The sequence below is a fragment of the Lygodium microphyllum genome, chromosome 15, assembly GCF_053477565.2.
Source record: "Lygodium microphyllum isolate KBCC chromosome 15, Lygodium_microphyllum_v1.1.10, whole genome shotgun sequence".
NCBI classification, from domain to species: Eukaryota; Viridiplantae; Streptophyta; class Polypodiopsida; order Schizaeales; family Lygodiaceae; genus Lygodium; species Lygodium microphyllum.
In genome coordinates, this window is record NC_141149.1 from 125,543,947 (window position 1) to 125,564,635 (window position 20,689).

The following is a 20,689-nucleotide window of genomic DNA, read 5'->3' on the forward strand; positions in this document are numbered from 1 at the left end:
TATGCCTAGTGTTTGAGTATCATAGATGGAGAATGTTCAAGGGTAAATGGTTGTGCCTTGATCAAGAAATGCGTGAAAGTACTGATGTGGATGTTACTGTCATTTGTGAGGGCCGCTGTCGTAGAGTTCACGCAAGGGCTGCAGAACACGGGGTTCAAGGTACATCAATGGAAGAGACTAACAAGAAGAACTCAAAATTTTTTATGTCAAAGTTCACTATATTGCTTGTCAAATGAGTTACAAGAAATTCATGTTCAGAATAATCCGAAGTATCTCATAAACTGTTTACATTCAGGTGTATGTTGACAGTTGCAGTCAGTAGAAAAACATTCTTCACTTCAGCATGTTCATTCATGGTAGTTGCCCTGTTCTTCAATTCAGCATTTATTATAGTGATCACCTCTTTCATACATGAAAGCAGTTACAACAAGTTGTTCATCCTTTGAGTTGATTAGGAATGACACAAGATTGACAGTTAGATGTGAGACATTGGCAGAAAACTCCTGTAATGTAGCCACCACCAAAGCTAATTGCAAGCTGAATAGTATCAGAACTTCCAACTTTTGTTGAATGGATTCATGGCTAAAGGAAAGGGCAATATCACAACTAAAAGTTCAAGGCATATGTAGCCGCTGTATCCTACTGTGACTGTGGAAATTAGTTGCTCCTGCTGCAATTTGTGACAGAACAGCACATACTTCTGTTCAATATTGAAAGGCTCTTTTCATGATGAAGACCTTAAGCACCTATGCCAATCATACTTTCAGGTTTCAGAATCTGCAAATGATGGACATTTCTCTGTTTTCTTATATTTTCTGTAATGCAAATCCATTTCTGACAAACAAAATTCCTTCTGTGTCTTTTAATTTTGAGAGAGCAGGAAACAGATTGAAGGCCCGGAATTGCATCAGTTGCACTAAATGATTTCTTATCCTTTTACCAATGTTCAAGGCTGACTGATTAAAGGCATGCACTGATTGGTTGATTAATTCTCCCACTGGTGGACAGTGATTTGTCGGCTTTAGGACATGACATAGTTCCACCCACAGTATTGTCTAGTTTGAACATTTAGCATCACAACAGACCACGAAAGATCTGCCTGCAGTGCCTTCTCTCTGCAATTGAAAGCTTAAGTTTCTGGAAAGGGTGAAGTTCTGACAGCTGAGGACGAAGGGAACATGTAAAAGTCCAAGTTGAGAGTTCGGGAGATGCCGTGGATGACGTCGCGTTCATCGAAGTAAAGGTCAGGGCAAAGTCCACATTGAAAAGCAACCGACCTCTTTGTGCACTTCTGCTCAAGTAGCATCAGGTCAATGGAAGCACTAGGACAAAATCAGTAAGAAACCATATGATTTTTCCAATTTCAGCAGCCACAGGTATATGGATGTGTCAACGACCAAAGCACTTCAAGACAGAGGATGTAACCATGGATGAAAGGAAACGCATTCCTGCTGAACCCCCAGGAAAGTATGAAATCACATAGTACAGTAAGGCAAAAACTTGAACTCCTGAGAAGACTACTGAGAGTATATAGCTGTGCAGAACCATTGATACATAGATTGTAGCTGCCATGCTTGTGAAGAATCCAGCAGTAAATGGGAGCCTGTGCTGAAGGCGCCAAGAAGAGTAGTGTTGGCAGATTGAACGGCAGCTTCCAGATCGAGGCTGAGCTGGGAGGCGAGGGTGGACACCTGCTGGGAGCCAGATCGCGTGGCAGCATAAGAGTTCTAGTCTGCAAGCAGGGAGGCGGCTATTCCTGCTGCCCGGCGGCATCGCTGCTGGGACCTCCTGAGAACCAGCCCTGGACCAAGCCTTGCATCTCCTTCCTAGACGACGCCAGGGTCGCTCCCTCTCTCTCTCTGTCCATCGTCTTCATGTTTTCTTCCACTCTCATAACTACAATTACTTCGTTTTGTCGTCCTTCATATTCAGAGCACATGTTCCCAGTCTGTCATCTCCGTCGTCTTTGCGTCTTTGTATGCAGGACACCGACTATAGCTTCCTATTCGACATCCTTCCTCATCGGAGGGCACTGGTGGTGAGACCGTGGAGATAGCGGCTTGGCGTTGCAGACTCTGTGGCGATGGCAAATAGGTTGCCCATGCTCAATGTTTCCAGTCCTTCTTCCGACAGCTTCCTCTTGCCTTTGTCATCTCCATATCCTACATCATCGTCCACTTCGCAGCAGCTTTTCTGTAGCTTCTTTTGCTATGGCATGTTCGTTCATCGGCTCTCTACATCTATCGTAGTCGTCTTCACGTTCATGTCGTCGATTCTAACCACGTTGTCCTTTTCCTCCTATCCTCTGTATTTCGCAACATACTCCCGCCTCCGTTCCTCCCGACTCCCTTCCTGCCCAAGGTTTCAACACCCGATTCCCGATTTAGAGCTCTCTTCTTCCCCTTTAGCATTGCTCCTCTCCTTTCGCCACACAGCTCGCCATTCTTCCTTTTTCAAAAATATCCCTCTCCTTTTTCCCAGAATAGGCAAAAAGGCCCAACAAATTCAGTTATTCCTATTAGCAAGGTGATACACGTAATTCTCATCATTCATGTCATGGTCATTTGGGAATGTAAGATTTGCTTAAGTTCCAAAAATCCTTAGACAAACTACACAATTTCACCATCATCTCGATCTTCAATATCAACTTCGATGTTCCCATGTTTTTGCGGGTCTCCATCACCAAAGCACATCTTGTTTGTTTTGGGGATTTGAAGTTTGTCCAGCGCTTTACTTAGAATTCATCATTGAAATTGACAGCTTAATAATATTCTTTGGCATCAGTTTTGCATATTTTTATTGAAACACGCGCAATAAGATAACACAGATGCACAACAAAAATGGAGGTGTTCACGACTCGGATGCGCAGCAACACGACACCGCGAGCCCCAACTGTTGCAAATGGAGGATGATTGGCCCTTGAGTATAATGCACCAGGAAATTACAATGTTAATGCAGAATCCACCTGTTAGCTTCTATTTTAAACTAGATGGTAGGAAAATTCAAAGCCGAGCTGAGGATACTATTACCAGTGGAAAGTGTGTGGCTCCACATATTTTACAAATTATAGAGTCTCCCTAAAAATCCCAACACCACAAGTTGTAATATCCAACACCTATAAATTTTCACTTTTTTTTGGCCAATAGAATATTGTTGCTTGCAAACTTGCAATATTTAAAAATTATGGTATTTATGTAAAATGATACACTTGTTATACACTTTCCACATCATCACATTTACATATGCATGTAAACTTTACAAATACGTAAGTAAATCCATAACTAAATATCGTATGCAAACAATCCTCAATGGTTTAAAACTTAAGGTTTTTAAGGTAGAACTAGTTTAGTTCTTGTTTCATTGTTTCATTTCACACTTTCTCTCTTCATCTCTTTATATCCACCACATCCCTCCTACCTCCTACGATGGATACTCGCACACACTTTGATGAGTGGATCCATGAGACTATCTTTGCTAGCGAGGGTAATAAGATATTTTAGGTTTTCTCTAAGAACTTCAACCTTAAAAGCATGCTCTCATTGCTGGATCCCCCCCTTTAGGTTTTGGAAGACTTTGTGAGCACCATTGCTACCTACACATACTCCATCGAGGGATCCGACATGACTTGGGTGCCTCTGAAACAGCTCATGGTATTTCACATAGGGAAGAATCACCAAAAAGTGGTGAATAGGTGTTTGGCCCACGTGAATCCTTCACACAAAGTATGAGCTGTTCCCATAGGTAGTGCACCAGGTATAGCACCTTTAGATCTTGTGGAGTGTGATTGCGCATTGGCCATTATCTCCTTGCATTGGATACATCCCTAGAGGAGGAGAGCGACGAAGATACAACTCCACATGTTGTTGCTATAACATACACCGGAGAAGAACCGATTGAAGAGCTCATAAAATGTTGAAGAGGAACATCGAGTGGTGGTAGAGTAAGGGTTGGCTCTCATGGTGCCATCTTCTTCAAAACAGCCACAAGTCGACAAACCCAACCTTGCCTTCTTTATGCCCATTGAAGTAGATGGTGTACAATACTGGCTTCTATCAAATGTGCTATAATACTTGGAAATGAAGGAAGAAGAGTTGTTTTCCATCCTAGTAAGGGATTCGATCGAAGACCTAATCGATTATGATTACATGGATGTGCATCCGACGATGGCAATGATTTGAAGATATGATGGCACAAGCTTAGATACATTGAGTGCCATCATAGTAGCACAAGACCATATTACCTTGGTTGAAGAAGATTACCTTGTCGAATGCTGAATTTGAAGCACTATAGCATGATCTGTTGGACCAAGGCCCCAGCTTCCTACCAGGGAGTTTGTAGATCCCTCTGTCCAAAGAGGTTTTTCACTGACACACGAGGAAATGAAGATATAAGATGATGTAGAGAAGGTGAGATTTCCAACTACCATATATTTTTATGCAACGAAACTTGATGGTAGGGTGCGTTGGGTCCCCTAGAGTCCACTGGTGAAATCATATCTACTAATCATTTTGCATTGAAAATGAAGCCTCACACTCCCGTAACTAACTCATTTTTTAATATAAAATTTGGTTGAAAAAGACTTCTTGAATGAGGAGAGAGAAGAAATCTGAGTATATCTTTGTAGATAATATAAAAAAGGCAAAACGAGATTGCAAAAGTGGAGAGAGAAGAGGATTATTTTACTATTCTTCTCTCCTCTTTTCCTTGTTTTAAGGAGGAGAGAGGGGGGCTAAAAGGCCCATTTGTGAGTTCATTTTTTTCCTAATGCAAATGGAAATCAAAAGTGATCTAGTAATTGGTTTCCGGCTTTAACCCTCATGTGAACAACTACATAATTCTATTAGTCTACTATGAATAATATCCAATCAAGCCTTAAAATTTTCTTCATGTCATACTAAGGATTGTTGTACCTTACAGACTTTGATTATTTGCAAGAATGTTTACAATTACAAAGGCAAACCTTACCTTGGTTTAATACAACAGAAATGACTCGAATTTGTCAAGGCTATAATATTTCTTTTGATATAGTTGTTTTAGATTGTTTTCAAAACATTATTACCATAAGTAATTGTGTCAAGTGTTGAATTCTGCTTATGCTCTATGTTTTTTGCTTGCATTTTATTGCACGGGCCATGCTTCCTGGATCTGTGAAAAGAAAAATATAAAATCTCTAATGTCCATCCATAAGAAAACCAAAGTGCTACAAGTGTTACTTCTATTGGCCAATCAAGTATATGACCAAAATCTTAACTCAAGCACCAAGTAATCATACATTTCAATCATTATTAAGGGTGTGTGTGTGACACATAACACCCCAATCTAATGTTTAAATTTAAAGTTCAACTATTCAATCTTCACACCATGTGGTGTCATGATGAGCTTACCTAATATTGTATCTTTTGAATTATTCTAATACACTAATCTAAAAAGATATTATAGTGGCTATGTGCATGTACAATAATTATCTCATGCCTAAAGCAAAATTTAGGTAGCTAAAAGTGAAGCTTTAAGATTAAACTCACCGTAAGGTTTATATCCACCACAATTATGGTGAATAGCTCGATAAATATTTGGCTCTGCTATGTGTGGTCCAACTTTGGATTGTTTGTTTTCTTTATGCTTAGAAGAATTCTCAACCTTTGGAGGTCCATCACAACTATTGAAAAAAGTAATGACATTATGATACGAGCACTTAAAACAACATGATGTGATCAATTAGTTAAGCTAATTCAAGTATAACTGTAGAATTATACTCACTTTGTGATGGGAAGTTCTCCATGAGTTAAAGGTTGCAACTTATCTGCAAGCCTACTTAGAAGCCATTCTAAGTGTTTGGTATCCTCTTCTATTCCTGTTGTGTCTATCCTCCTAGTGGCTATCAAATGTTGATCATTGTTTGTTAGTGGCTCATTGTTAAGATGGCTTGCTTTCGCATCTTGACTAGATTCAGAGTATGTTTTGTTTGACCTTGGCCTGACACCTCTTGATGCCAAGTTTTGTGCTAATCTTAGTTTTTGAAGGTGAGCATCAAGGTAAGATGACGTGGGTGGTTCAACCAATCCTGCAAAGAAAATCATACTATTAATGGTATTGATGCTAGGTCTATGAAGTTTAAGACTACTATGGGAAATTTGTGAAAATCAAAATTTTGGAGTGTTGATGATACAACAATGCTCTCAAGTAAATCAAAACCTTAGAGGGCAAGAGATAATGACACGATACTTAGTATCAATTCATAGTTCATTCTTAGTACTTATTTGATGGAACGTATGACCAATTTAAAATACATTTAAGTCAAATTTCACTACAGTTTTGACATATTTGAGGTTTGATGGATTTTAAACACAATTATGAAGAATTGGTTGAAAGTTAGGTAATGCATTAAAGTTTTAAGACTTTTCAACGCCTAAAGGAACCATAAATAAGTAGGGTATTTGATTGAATATCTAAAGAATGACAACTATTACATTTGGCTTGTGGGAATTGATGGAATCTCAACACTAGTACTCTTACTAAGATAATTTTAGTTTTGGGGTGATGACATTGTGATGAAATGAAAAATGTGAATGGAGTAACCACGCATATATAGTGTAATTCACCACAATCTATTGCTAGAATTGTTTTCTGCGAAGAACAAATATACTATTTATGTGTGTGTGTGTGGAGAGAGAGAGAGAGAGAGAGAGAGAGGGAGAGAGAGAGAGAGAGAGAACCATCATCTACATTGCTTGAATTAGAGGTTGCATCGCGCAAGCGCATTTGACCAAGCTGGGTTCGGCAGTCGATAAGCCTCTTCGTAAGGACCTCGCAGCGGCCCTCTCTTTCTCCTGCTATCCGTTTCTGCACTAAAATAATTCGATCATAATTCCAGTGTTTTGATAATTACTATAATGGCAACCGCCATAACAACGTTAATATTGCATTGCGACGTAAATCTGACCACATCATTGTTTCCACTGTATTTATTCATTGTTTCCGGTGTCATTTTTTGACGCAATATGATCAGCGTCATAGCATCGACGCATTTATATTATCAGTATCGTGAACATTACCGCGAGGAGAAGAACTGCGGAATTACGTCTGATGTTAATTACCTCTGCATTTTGTGTGTAAAATCTGCCATATTCCATGTTGGATGTCTGCCATGACAGATCTGATCGAGAGGTTGTCATGATCCCATCGCCTGCAGCAGCAGGTGGACGCTTATACGATTAATGTACTAAGCCCGGATTATATGATCAAAGGCTATCTAATCCGGGAATTACATTTGATGGTCGCAGGCATGCCCATCATCGATGGGTCGATGTTGCGTGCTCGATAAGCAATCGCGGGTTCTGCCGGATAGTCTCATGTTTGATCAATGGTTCAGTATAGCGCATGGCGACGACGACGACGACGACGACGACGACGATCGTATTGATACTTGCAACAACAAGGATGGCGATGGTGTTGATGAAAAACAGGAAGCCGCCGCCGAGACTTCCATAGTAACGGTCGAGTGAATGAAAGACGTAATTGAACGCAACAAGTTCGTGAGTTTTAACCATAATACTCCTTCAATTGACCTCTCATCGGATTTAGCATCACGGTTCTTGACACCCCACTACTACAATTCTTCACCACGATCAGGGTTTTCGACGTCTATAGGAGTCGTCAACCCCTCCTGCATATGAAGCCGGACAAAAGTTAAAGTGGACGACTCTCTCTTGGTATTGCTCCTCCTGCAGCTAATTATTCCTCACCAAACAAGCAATCTTTGCAAGGCGTTCCACAAGCAGTATGAATATGAATATGTGTTCCTTGTGTAGAAAATTAATGCAACTCCAAACACTACAATAGAATTGAAGAATAGACACGATTGATTAATGCACGAGAGAGAGAGAGAGAGAGAGAGAGAGAGAGAGAGAGAGAGAGAGAGAGAGAGAGAGCGCTCAAATCCAAGGTGCAAGAGTCTAATTAACAACGCCAAGAGAACTCGTTTTGAAGGTTCTTTAAGGAATCCATTGCAAAGCCATTCCCAAAAACCTTTGAAGGCTTCTCAAAGGAAGATCTTGCTAAAATATATTTAGCAAAGGTGGCCGGGGTTGCCGCCCATAGACTATTGCAAAGCCATTGCAAAAACCTTTCAAGGCTTCTCAAAGGAAGGTGTTGGTCAAAATTATTTAGCAAAGGTGGGTTACTACCCATGCACCATTGCATGGTGTCACATACCTTGAGCATTGGGAACTAGCTTTATGGAGCAACAATGAGATTGTTATAGATTTATATGATGTGCTCAATATGTTCTATGCGAAAGATGAGATAGCATGTAAAGAATGTATTAATGAGATCTCTAAATTCAAACTAAGAAAGATTCCTTTTCTAACAGCTCTATGCAAGAGATGGCTAAGAAGCAATTAGGCATATAAGATGCATATAGAGAGAAAGAGCTTGTATAAGCCTTAATGAATCACTTGAAGCACCCCATACATGTATTGATTGTGCATATGGGGGTCCTCAAAATTGCAATATGGCTTGGGATGGAGGATAGCACATATGAGGTCTAAAAATTGCACGACAGCATGGGGATGGACTATAGCACATATGATGTGTTCCCCTAGGAATGCTTCTTTAGGTGTACTTTCCAACATGTGAAACTCAAAGGTTCGACAGTCTATGTGAGAAATCTCAATGTGGTCCTCAATGCATACATGGACTCATGGTGGTGTTTGGGTTTGCATAACTCATTGGAAATCTTGCTCCCTTCAAGCAAGCCTTTTTTTTCCTCTATGTGTAGGATCAATGTTTGAGAAGTTTGGCTACAAACTACTGCATTTTTAGCATCATCTTCTTCTTACACTACAACATATACATGCTATAATGATGTTTATAACGACATTTTCTTTATATATGAAAAATATCCCCGTCGTCGCTATTAGCGTCGCTACAAAACTGCCGCTATTTGCCTCGCTATTTTCATCGCTAATTTCGCGACGAAAATAGCGACGGTTACAGAGGAATTTCTGACGTTAATACCGACGATTGCAGAATTATTTTGCGATGGTAATACCGACAATCGATCCCAAATAATAACAAGACTTTGCAAACAATTACTTTCATGACATTAATTAACACAAATGTGCACTGTATTGATAAAGAAAATAACAGAACTTAAATTGAGAAGTGCTACTGCGACAAAGCAAATATGTATACAACTGTACATCAATATGTGGTGAATAACATGGAGATGTGTATATGGAGTCATGCTACAACATAGAAGTCCGAATCATATACACTTAGCTATTACATATGGAGGATAGAGGCCATAAGGCCTTACATAATACAAGATGGGGAGTAATCATATGTAGCCTAATCTGCTCTCTACGACTCATCCGCATCAGACAAACTCCTCTCGTTGTAGTGGCATATTGAAGGGAGCCTGCAATAGCAAATACATATATAATTGTGAGTACCAAATACAAACTGACATATAATGACAGATTTCTCAAATTAGGAATGATATTTATTACTACTTACCGGTCCTCCGCGAGCATAGAGCTTCTCGATCAAGGCACTCAAGCCATGCTTCTCCCCATATGTCACCTCTAGTGCAGTCGGGTCGCGATTTGTAAAACCTTACTGTGGCACACAAACATTGAAAAACAATGTACTTGAGATTCATGTTCGAAATACATACATCAACATGGATGTAATTAAATTAGAGTACTCTACCCTATTAATACTTACAAAATCTGCCAAGAATGTTGTGTAGCCGCTGCTACCAAGGTGATGCACGATCCTACATCTAAGCGCGCCTTTGCTGTGTCCTTCTGCTGCTTCCACTTGTCTGGAGTGGATGTTGCCTCATCCTGGAGATTACTCCAATCCTTTATATCTAACCACTTCAGCTTCAATTTGCCCTGCTTGACTGCTTCGCGTGCATCAGACCGCCTATGCGACTAATAGTCACGCACACACGTCATCATCCACCCTCTCGAAAATCTATCATTGCTAAAGGGCTGAGGGAATTCTTGATACAATGTATCGATTATGTACTCCTTGCTGGCATCTAGGATCCACTTCCACTTGTCTATAATGTTGTGCCGAAATACTTGTTGGCACAACTCATGCATCCTAGAGATGACAGTTTTTCCCTCATCATTCATGTATAAATGGCCAGTGGCCTTATCTATGAGATACGAGTAACCTGCAAGATTTTGCAAACGGGTACTTTCATGACATTAATACAAATGTGTCAAACACAACTTGAATTGATAAGTGCTACTGCGAAAAAGGATGCGAAAATACATACATGGAGGAGTGGGTTTCGTGTACTTCTTGTCGGCCCTATGAGTGATCGGTGGGGTGCGTGAAGGAGTGGGAGCAGTAGACGTCTGCCCGCCACCGCCAGTGAAAGACGGTGTCGACTCCCTGTGGTGGCAGTGCGAGTGGGAGAGACTGCATCTGTATCCCCACAACATGAGCTGCCTCCTCCTCGACTACGTGACTCTAAAGCAAAGTGAGACCTGCTGCATCTACTGGAGACCGCGAAGTATCGGCCGATCATGCTGAGGTGGAACGGGAAAGCTGTGCATCGGCTCTATCTCTGACCCGTGCTAGCTGCTTCGGTGAGAAACGTGCTAGCATCGTGTCGATGTCGTCATCTGTAAAATCGCGACTCATCCTGCCGTCCATGCCCAAATCCTAAACCTGCACATACAAGGAATAATAATAATATTAGATAATGAATTGCAAGACATAATAAAACTAAGACTTAATTTGCAAGACTTCATTTTAAAATAATAATAAAAATTAGATAATACAAAACACCATACTCCAAAAACATACAAACGGTCCTAACCGATTTGCAAAAAGTGGCATTGTTGTAGTGGGAGGAACGTTTTGATCGAGTCACTTTTGTTTAGGGTTCCACAATCTCATCTTGATATAGCTTAGTATACACCGGGAGATCTATACAAAATTCTCCACAAAATGAGGACTCTGCTTCATTTTCAAAAAACCCATCCTCTATCTCCTCTATCTCCATAGATGAGATGTCTTGGTCCTCCAGGCCGTTCATCCTAGTTTCTTGTATGCCTTCTGTCATTGCCGCTATTAAAGGTGTCTCTTCTACGATCGGTACAGGGGTTCTAGCAAACATGGGGATACTCCCAGATGTCATGGGAATGGCATACCACCATTGAGGTTGTTGCGGATTAGGGAAAAAGACGACCTAATCCATATTACAATTAGTATAAAAGTCCACTTTGAGATTGCTAAAGCGTGTCAAGTATTAGGGACTCTTACCTGCTCACAGTGATTTGGCAAAACAAATGTATCACTCAAATCGGTCCACTTCTTCGTTGAGTCAATCTCAACAAAGCCACTTGGCCCTCGCCGAACAATTGCACTTGCTCCTTCAAGAGTAACCTTGAACCATTGCACATCAAATATGGTCACGGAGAAACTTCGATTGTCCACTGCAAAGATACTCTGTAAACATCCGAAATACTCCATCTCTGCAGCTACATGGTTTGGATCTGTGGCACGTCGTTGACTTTCCTACTCAAACATTGCCATCACTCCACAGTCCATTGTCAAGCGTAACTTGTCGATGTGCTCTACTCTGAAATGTCGTCCACGTGACCATGCTGCACTATGGACCTTATACTGGGAGAAGAACAAGTATATTAGTTGCGATTTGCAGTATAGATTGTAATTTCTTGGGATTGCATACCTTGGGATTGCATCCATACCTTGGGATTGCATCCACGTGAGAAGTCCCACTCTTCTTCAGTAACTATTTCTCCATCTTGAGATGCTTTGGTTTGGGCCTCATGTAGCCATCTAGTGGACATGAGTAGAGGCATCTCCTCTAAGCCCTTTGGATATCGAATGGGCCGTTGCCGTGTACTCCGTCGAAAGTCAGATCTTGCAAACTCTCGCTCAGCTCAAGCATCCTCATACCATTGCAGCCACTTCTGCATCGTAGCGCTATGCAGCATACAAAATCGGTTCACCTTGGACTCCATGGATGTGTCCATCTTCTTCTCTATTCCGTTTCCCACTAGGACATCTCCATTCAGATGATCATCCTTCTTAAGTGACCATATCAAGCCTTTGTCCCGGTCCACTGTGGACAACCACTCAAAAATGTACACTAAGGCCTCCGACACTAACCAACCTTCAGGTATGCTACCCTCAGGACGAGCCCATTGTTGCACAAATCCCTTTAAGGTCTTCATGAACCGTTCAAGGAAAAACATCCATCGACTATGGACTAGACCTGCAACCTGCAATTCATCTACAATATGCACTAGAAGATGGGTTTGTATCATGAGCATGCTAGTGGGAAGATACTTCTCCAAAAGACAAGTAGTCTCTACTGCCATGCATTTCACGGATTCAATCGATGATGTGTGAATCTCTTTTTGGGAGACAAACTGAACCAACTCGGACAATTTGTAAATGGCTTTCCGTACCTCCGATGTCAGAGACCCCCGTAATTGCGATCGACAATACGAACTGTGAAAACCATGTAATTAATATTGTGTATAAACAAACGGAGATTTTGAAATCTAATGTGCAGAATCATGCCATACGCAAGCTCATACCGTACATACCTAACACATCTTATGCCAATCATGGGATTCGAGTCCTGTGAGTTGGTCATCCTTTGTGAATGCTGTCTTGAGAGAACGCATTAGGTCAGTCGGCGTGCAAAAGGACTTGATGTTTTCCTTTACTCATCGCACTTCATTGCCAGACAAAACCCAAGGAGCACGCGGCAATTGCACTCGATCTCGTCGATGCCACTTACAAGCCAATATGGTTCCATCTTTTCCACTGCTTTCAAATCCATCCTCGCTCCTAGTGTGTCTCGCTGCCCACTGAGGTGGTCCCATAGCAAGCTACCCACATTCTTAAAAATGTGCATGGGATCTAAAAGGTGGTTAATTTTCAGTTTTTTCCAATAAGTCAGCTCATAGAAAATTGAGAAGCATCTCATTCCACTAGGAAGCGAGTCTTGGTCCACCATCCTACAATCAAAACAGCTCAGTGCGTTCATTCTCGCATGAGGGCGACCAAGAAATTCTTCTCGTTTCCGACGAATGGCCAATTTGCATTGCGTGCATGGACAGGGGACACGTTGATTGAGCCAAGCCTCACGATCCCCACCATGTTGGTTGTGAGTGCTAGACATCTTGACTGCGATGTAATGGAATGATAATTTAATAACGATTCTATATTGTATATTGGGCCCACTCCACTATATATATTTCACGTCTTTTTTTTTAAATTTTCTTACCTATCTCTTTGAGTTTGGCTCTAAACTTATCTATCTTTGAGGTCGGCTCTAAACTATGCTCACACACATATATTTTTATAACAGTTAATAGATCTTCCACTATGCCTTAAAAGGCACAACTCCTTTTGAAGCCTTTATTGGTTAAACGCTAGTAGTGAGTTGTTTGAAAGTTTTTGGAAGCATTACTTATGCTCATAGAAAGAAATTAGACTCTAAATCTCTCAAACGTATTCTCATGAGTAATAGTAACATCACCAAAGCATTTTACTTTTATGATCCTAGAAAAAGAAGTATTTCTACATCTAGAAATATCATTGTGGATGAATATGTAGTTTAGAAAGATCTTACAAAAGATACAATCCAAACAAAACAAGCATCTCATTTCTCTTTCTCTACATCTCTATCTCTCTCTCTCTCTCTAAAATTATAATCAAGCAAAACAAGCATCCCCCTTCACACTCCTTTCCATTTCTCTTTCTTTCAACACTTCCTACCCTATATACATTGCAAAGATTGAAGAGAACCAACACAAGAAAAAATATAAAAACACTCTCTTCCATTTCTCTCTTTCAACACTTCCTAACCTACATTGCAAATTAAAGCAACACAAAGATTGAAGAAAAACCAACACTTTCTAACCTACATTGCAAAGAATAAAAACCAACACAAGAAAAAATTTGAAAACACTCGCTTCCATTTCTCTCTCTTTCAACACTTCCTAACCTACATTGCAAAGCAACACAAAGCAACACAAAGATCGAAGAGAAACCAACACTTTCTAACCTACATTGCAAAGCAAAACAAAGATTGTAAAAAAACCAAAACAGGGCATATCGTCGTGCTCTCTTCTTCTTCCACGACCTCTTCGTGCAGGCGACGCTCCTCTCCTCGCGTGCGGCTCGCGGCTTGCTTCCTTGCTCACCTCCCTTTCTCTTTCTCTCTGCCTTCGCCTTGCTTTTGCAGCTCGCGCGCGCGTTTGAAAGAAACATTCGGGTTTCTGCGAAATGTTACTAGAGTAAGTCGTCGCTATTGTGTCGCTAAATAGCGACACTAATAGCGATGTTTTTAGCGATGCAAATAGCGATGCTAATACGGACACATTTTTTGACTTAAAATATTTCGAGGATTAGCGACGTAAATAGCGACGCTGAAAAAAGAACATCGCTACTTAGCATCACTATATGTGTGTACCCTTGTAGTGTTACTTCTACATCTCATGCATTTATGATTCTTGTATACCCTATATGCCATGTGAAAATTTTTCTTCTTCTCCCCTCCAAAGTGCCATTAATTTGTTCACCTACAATTTGAAGCTTCATCTCAATAATGTCAATGATTTCATCATGAAATTCTCATTTATAAATCCCAAGAATTTCACCCAAAGAAAAATCCTCTTTGTTGTTAAGAATCCTTTCTTCCAAGATTTTCTTTAAATATGTGGTTGTTTCAATGTTAGACTACATTTTATAAGTTGAGTGTTTAGCTATAGCTTTGCTTTAATCCTAGTTTTTTTCTTTTGATGCATTTTCCATGAGTACATCGGATAAAGGGCTTTCATGAGGCATAGAAAGCTTTCCCCTTTCTTTGGCTACTTGTTTTGATGTTTCTTCATTACCATCATCCCATTTCCTCCTTTCTTCATAAAGCTTTAGTATTTCAACTTTTGTTAATATATGAATGTAGACAAAAAGAATATACATGATGATTCCAACTAATCATTTTGTGGATGCAATTTTGTATGCCTAATTCAACTCATAGGTGAAAATATTCCCTTTTTCAGTTGTCTATACTGCATACCAAAGGTCATTCTTCTTGCTAGCAATGTCTTCTCTTTCAGTCTCCCTCTCTATAATATTTTCACAATTCAAACCATGAGTATTAGCTGAATCCACAATAGCAAATGCAAGCTTGACAAACATATCTTCCACTAGCTTTCTCAAATTATCATTTTCAAAATTGGTACCAACAAGCAACAACCTTGCTTCGTGCAAATGAATCTTACCATCTTTAAAAAAATAAGATTGCTACTCAATGTGTCCTTGTAGATATCATAATTTTTCCCATCATTCTCTTTACTATTGCACCATATATATTTGTATACAAACCCTTCATGGTTTGGAGGTTTAGAACTGGAAGTCCTTGAAGGATAGACTTCTTCTTTAACTTTGCAAACTTCAATTGCAAATCATACATTCCTTTCACTAATTCTTCCATCATATTATCTCTATTTGAAGTTGGAGTTATAGTTACAAATGGTTGTTTACTTACTTCCTTCATCTTTTATAGAAATGGACTCATTTCTACAATAGCTAATTTGTCTCTTTATCTCTATCTTTTCATAAGCTTAGAAATTGTATCATGTACATCTTTCTTGTAAGTCTTTAGCCCTTGTTCTATGTTGTCATATTCTAAAAGCTTTTCAAGATTGAACTCTAATGAAGAATTTGTAGTCTGAACAAACAATTCAATTTTCCCAATTTCTTGAGTTAATTGCTCTATTCTATCAACATGTATATATTTGCACTCAAATTCTCATAACAAATCTATCAATGCTATCCCTTTGTTGAGCTTAGCAACCTACTCCAAGAAATAAATTTATTTCGCTCGTTCTGCATCCTCCATGGAATATTCATCCTTGAGCATTTTTTCAAAATCATCCTAGTTTGAGCTATAATCTACAAGAGTATTTCTTACATGAGATATAAGTTCTAGGAGTACAACCCATCGATTCATTTGATTTACAAGGACCCTAAAAAATTAAAATTTCTTTACATAGAGCCTCAAACATTTAGATATATCACGTCCTTTGAACCACTTCAATTTAGCCATAACTAACTCAAGTGCATTTCTAACAACTTTTTCATGCTTACACATCCCATATGTCTGCAAATCTATTCCAAATCATCCCATCATACAAAGCCAACATTTGAAGAATCAACCATGATGCTCATCCTAGCTCTTTTATATCAACTTTATCAAAAAGATGTTGAGAATTTTAACATGTATGGTCAGCAAACATTGTGTCTTAGGATGAGAGAATTTAGCTTAAGAGAAGACATGTTTTAGGGTTTGAAGATAAGGGAAGAAAAGATGAAAAGAGAAGTTACAAATGGGCTAGACAAAGCCTTGAAGCATATTTGCAACGTCTTGCATTCCATAAAAGTACAACATATACATAATTTTTGGAGACCCTTACTCAATATAAGTTTATAAGCCTTCCTTGAATGAGTGTAAAAATCTATACAAGTGTTTGGATGGCAAACAATGTTTCTATGGAATAAGAATAGTCTTGCTCATATATGAGAGCAACTTGGCACTTATTCAGTCTATATATTCATAAAGTACCATATTCTAGATCAAGAATAAGGCTCTTGATGAACCCAAAACATCAATTTTTATTCTAGGATAGGATTGAGCAAAGTTTATAACAAAATAGTCTAGAAACTCCTCTTTTATCAAGATACCAATGCACACATAATAATAGAGAGATTTATGACAGAAATGGTGTGTCTTAAATGCCTCTATTCTTCAATTTTAAATAGTAAAATTCAGCATACATTAGTCCTCTTTCTTTCTTGGTGATGGACAATAATGAATAGAATGCCCTTTGATAGTCTTGTTCCTTTCTTTTGATGATGGAAAACAATGAATACCTCTTTGAATTTAGTTAATTTTTCTTTTTTTAAAAGCCCTATTCTTCCTTATTTTTAGCTTCAATCTTCCTCTATTATACTATTTGAGAGAAGTCCTATAGAGGCACAAAGCATCCGACATAATTTATGTATGGTGTCCCGTGTTTCTCTTCCTTAGAAGATACTTGTTTTAGCTTGTATGCTATCCCTATTTATGACTACCTAGATCTCCATGTTTTTCACTCTAGAATAGCCCGAAATTACGCCTATTTAGACCCATAGTTTTTTCTTAGCCACAAAATAGTCCCAAATTATTATGTATCAAATCCCTCGATTCTCTCCTTCCAAATATCACATGTCTTCCACATGTTTACTATCTAGCACATATTGAAAATTTTGCCCTCTTCCTATCCTCTTTTCCCACAACTAATTGTTGCCCCCTATCTCCACGAAGTCATGCTTTTTGTGACTCATTATCTTGTTGCATGCCTATGGTTTAAATCTTAGTGTATATGTTTCAAATTGAGAGTTTAATCACTTCCAAACCTTAGTGCATCTTTTCCAAACTAGTACTTTGATCACTTGCACTGCAAGTGCACTCTTCATTCAACAAGCTCACTACAAGTAAGCTCTATGTAATTCCCAAATGTGTCTATTCAAAAAGTCTTTATATAATATCTTCTAAACCACATGATAAGTCATTACCCAGAGACACCATGCCTAGCTTTAGTCCTGCATAGTTCACTATATGTATACCCTCTATATCGCATGCATTCAAGGCCTATTTATAAATATCATTATCTATGAATTTTCCCTTAATAAAACATAACCCTTTTATATTCAATACGTAAGTAATCCCTTTATATGGGACCCTTTTATATGTATAAAACATATAAAATGATATTTTTAAAAATCCCTAATGTTGAATCCACGTGATACATACATATATTTATGATGACTGGTCTCCCTAAGGCTTTATGCGTTAAATGGGATACCAATTGTCAATGCATAATGGTAATTCCTAAGTATGCATAATAGTATCCTTGCCCTGAATGAATCTTCTTATTTCCTAGCGCCACCTGCATTAGGGTTGCACCAATGGCCTTCTTGAGATGTGAGATGCTTTAGAAGGGAGTTTGGGTAAAATGGATTATTTTCCCTCTTTGCATGTGTTGTGTCTTCCCTTCACTTTGATTTCATAGGTCTAGCTTCTCCTTTGATGTAACTACAAGGAGTAGTATCCTAAGGTTTTCTACCATTTTTAGGGCATTTCCACCCAGTGTACAAAAAAATGGAGGTTTTTTTTTTGGTTCCACAATCCATCAGCAACTAGATGCCAATACCCTTGTTGTTAAACTATTTTGCATGTAAAAATACATTGTGCTTTGGTGACATTCAAGGCCATTTTTGTAGCATCTCTACAAGAAAGAAAGATAAGCCTATAAATATGGTGGCCAATGCTTAGGCTAACACTATACAAAAACAATTTTTTGCAACTTACAAACACAGTCAACAACATATAAATTCATGGATATGCATTCCTGAACCATGGTTCTAAGTTAATTCATTTTGAAATGTAATCAATTTAGCAATAAATAAAACTATGAATCATTTTAAGTGTGGCTAGATATCATACAACCATGATTATTGTAGACTTATGAGTCTAAGATAATGAACACAATAATGTTAACTTAATTAATCTTAGAATGAGAGAGAAAGAGAGAGAGAGAGAGAGAGAAGTGATGATAAGCTTAAGAGTTAATGACTCTCCTAATGACAAGATTTGAGGTAGACCAATGAGAGAGGGGGTCACTACAAGATACAGGCCTCATATTGACGTTCAAAGCGATGCAAATGTTCATTAAAAAAATTTTCCCCTTTCATCGCTAAAAGTGTCAATATAAACGTCTCTACAAAATCGCAAAAATCGTCGTTGTTTGCATACAAAATAGTGACACATATAGCGACACAAATAGTGATTGTTTGTGATGTACATAGTGACGACAATAGCAATGCGTACAGAGAAATCAACAATGCTAATAGCAATGGTTACAGAGGAAAAAAAATTGTGGCAGGACATCCACACATATCACAATGTGATGTATAATATTTTGCAAAGCAATTACATGTTGGGTATGCAATGGTCATCACACAATACTGATAGTTCATAGAATAAGCACATGGGACCATGGAGAGAGAGGAGAGCCAAAACAAAATATTAAATTCTATCTCTAATTATCACAAGATGAAATTTTATACAAATAATGATAAGTACATCTAAGGAATAGTACATGGAAGATGCCTACATAGATCATAGGAAAAAAAAGAGAGTGTGTGTGCTCCATGAATCTGAGTGTGTGCTATAGATCCTCTCTATTAGAAAGCTCATCCCACAAAGAAGCATCGAATGGACTCTACAAAATGAATAACTATATATCAATCCACCATACATAATACATTTTTTAAAAATAGTGACTAGGGACAATAAAGATGATTGACATATTGGGCTTCCACGTGTGTACAATCTATCGATGAGTGCAGTGAGACCATGTCTCTCTACATATCAAGTCTCCAAACTTGTGGGAACGCGGTTTGTGATGGAGTGCTACAAAGAAAAATAAATAAAATTGTTAGAACATAATTGTTAGTACAAGTGATATTGCAAATAAAAAAGTGAGAAGAACCAAAAGAAAACTTACAAAGTCCTCTAGATAAGTCATGTGGTTGCCACTCCCTAGATTGTGTACGACCCTTGCCTCCAATTGTGCCCTCAGTGCCTCCCACTACTATCACCATCGTCCTAGAGAATGTGTAGCCTCCTCCTTAAGTCTTCGCCAATCATGTGTATCTAGCCACTTGGGATTTTCATGTGTCACTCTTGAGTGCCTTGCATGTGTTCGATCATCTATGTGACATGTATGCACGTATATACTCCATCATCCACCCACTGGAAAACCTCTCTGATGCGGTATGTATCGGAAACTCCTTATGCAATGATACCAATATATAGTCCTTGCTCCCCTCGGGTATATTCTTCCAATGGTCCAAAATGTTGTGTCTAAAAACTTGTTGGGCACAACTCTCTCGTGCGAGATATCACTCTCCTCCCCTCATTGTTCATGATCACAACACCTATCCTATCATCTACGAGGTATCCATATCCCTCTAAGTACATCTAAAGTGTGTCCTCTCCCACCTACGATTGTGCTCCTAGGTATAACCAGGTGACCCTTGTATATCTGGCGTACCCAGGGGGGTAGTATCTCTCGGAGTAGCACCCATAGGGGTGCCATCTACAAACGGTTGATGCGGAGTCGCTAGAGTAGATGTCCCTACTTCAAGTGTGACAAATCATGGAGGTGATAAATATCCACCAGAATGATGAGACAGAGACACTACATTGGTGCCTCCACAACACCCACCTAAGCAACCCTCTCTGGAACCTGTATGAGAGTGAGGAGTAGCACCACTACCTGAAACCAACTGCGGGCTCACAGTATCCACATCTTCACAACACCCCCCAGAACTAATCCCTCCATCCGAGCCCAATCTAGAGCGTTGACCTTGTCTATTGGAAACTGAAGCATCAGAGCATGCCGAAGTAGATCTCACAGAATGGCCCAATGGTGTCCAAGAGACAATTCTTGGTCTACCATATCTCTAAATTGGTCCATCTAATCTGGAGACATACGTGTGAATAGCTCTTGCAACTCCCCATCGCTTATCCCTCGACTCATCTTGCTCTCCAAATATTGTCAAAGGTAACTTC

At 39.2% G+C, this 20,689-nt stretch overlaps 1 protein-coding gene across 3 annotated transcripts; it reads right to left on the minus strand.

Moving 5' to 3' along the window:
* Positions 1 to 4,908: 4,908 nt before the first annotated feature.
* LOC148025026 (uncharacterized) lies at positions 4,909 to 7,497 on the minus strand. 3 transcript variants are annotated; one of them, XM_087693796.1, is made up of 4 exons: positions 7,095 to 7,497; positions 6,724 to 6,840; positions 5,523 to 6,061; positions 4,909 to 5,145 (listed from the first exon to the last, which is right to left on the minus strand). In XM_087693796.1, exons 1-3 carry the CDS (start codon positions 7,170 to 7,172, stop codon positions 6,008 to 6,010), a joined length of 249 nt encoding a protein of 82 aa, XP_087549922.1. In that variant the 5' UTR covers positions 7,173 to 7,497; the 3' UTR covers positions 4,909 to 5,145; positions 5,523 to 6,007. The 3 variants fall into 3 exon arrangements, with proteins under 3 accessions (XP_087549922.1, XP_087549920.1, XP_087549921.1); XM_087693794.1 differs by having other exon boundaries at positions 6,714 to 6,840; XM_087693795.1 differs by having other exon boundaries at positions 6,714 to 6,845.
* Between the last annotated feature and the right edge of the window lie 13,192 nt (positions 7,498 to 20,689).

What these genes read in the sequence shown, in the direction of transcription:
- LOC148025026 (XM_087693794.1), bottom strand. Translation starts at nt 7,172, where the DNA reads ATGACAACCTCTCGATCAGATCTGTCATGGCAGACATCCAACATGGAA. An exon ending in TTTACACACAAAATGCAGAG is followed by an intron (nt 6,841 to 7,094) that starts GTAATTAACATC and finishes ATTTTAGTGCAG; the next exon opens with AAACGGATAGCAGGAGAAAG. An exon ending in TTCAAGCAATGTAGATGATG is followed by an intron (nt 6,062 to 6,713) that starts GTTCTCTCTCTC and finishes TTTTCTTTGCAG; the next exon opens with GATTGGTTGAACCACCCACG.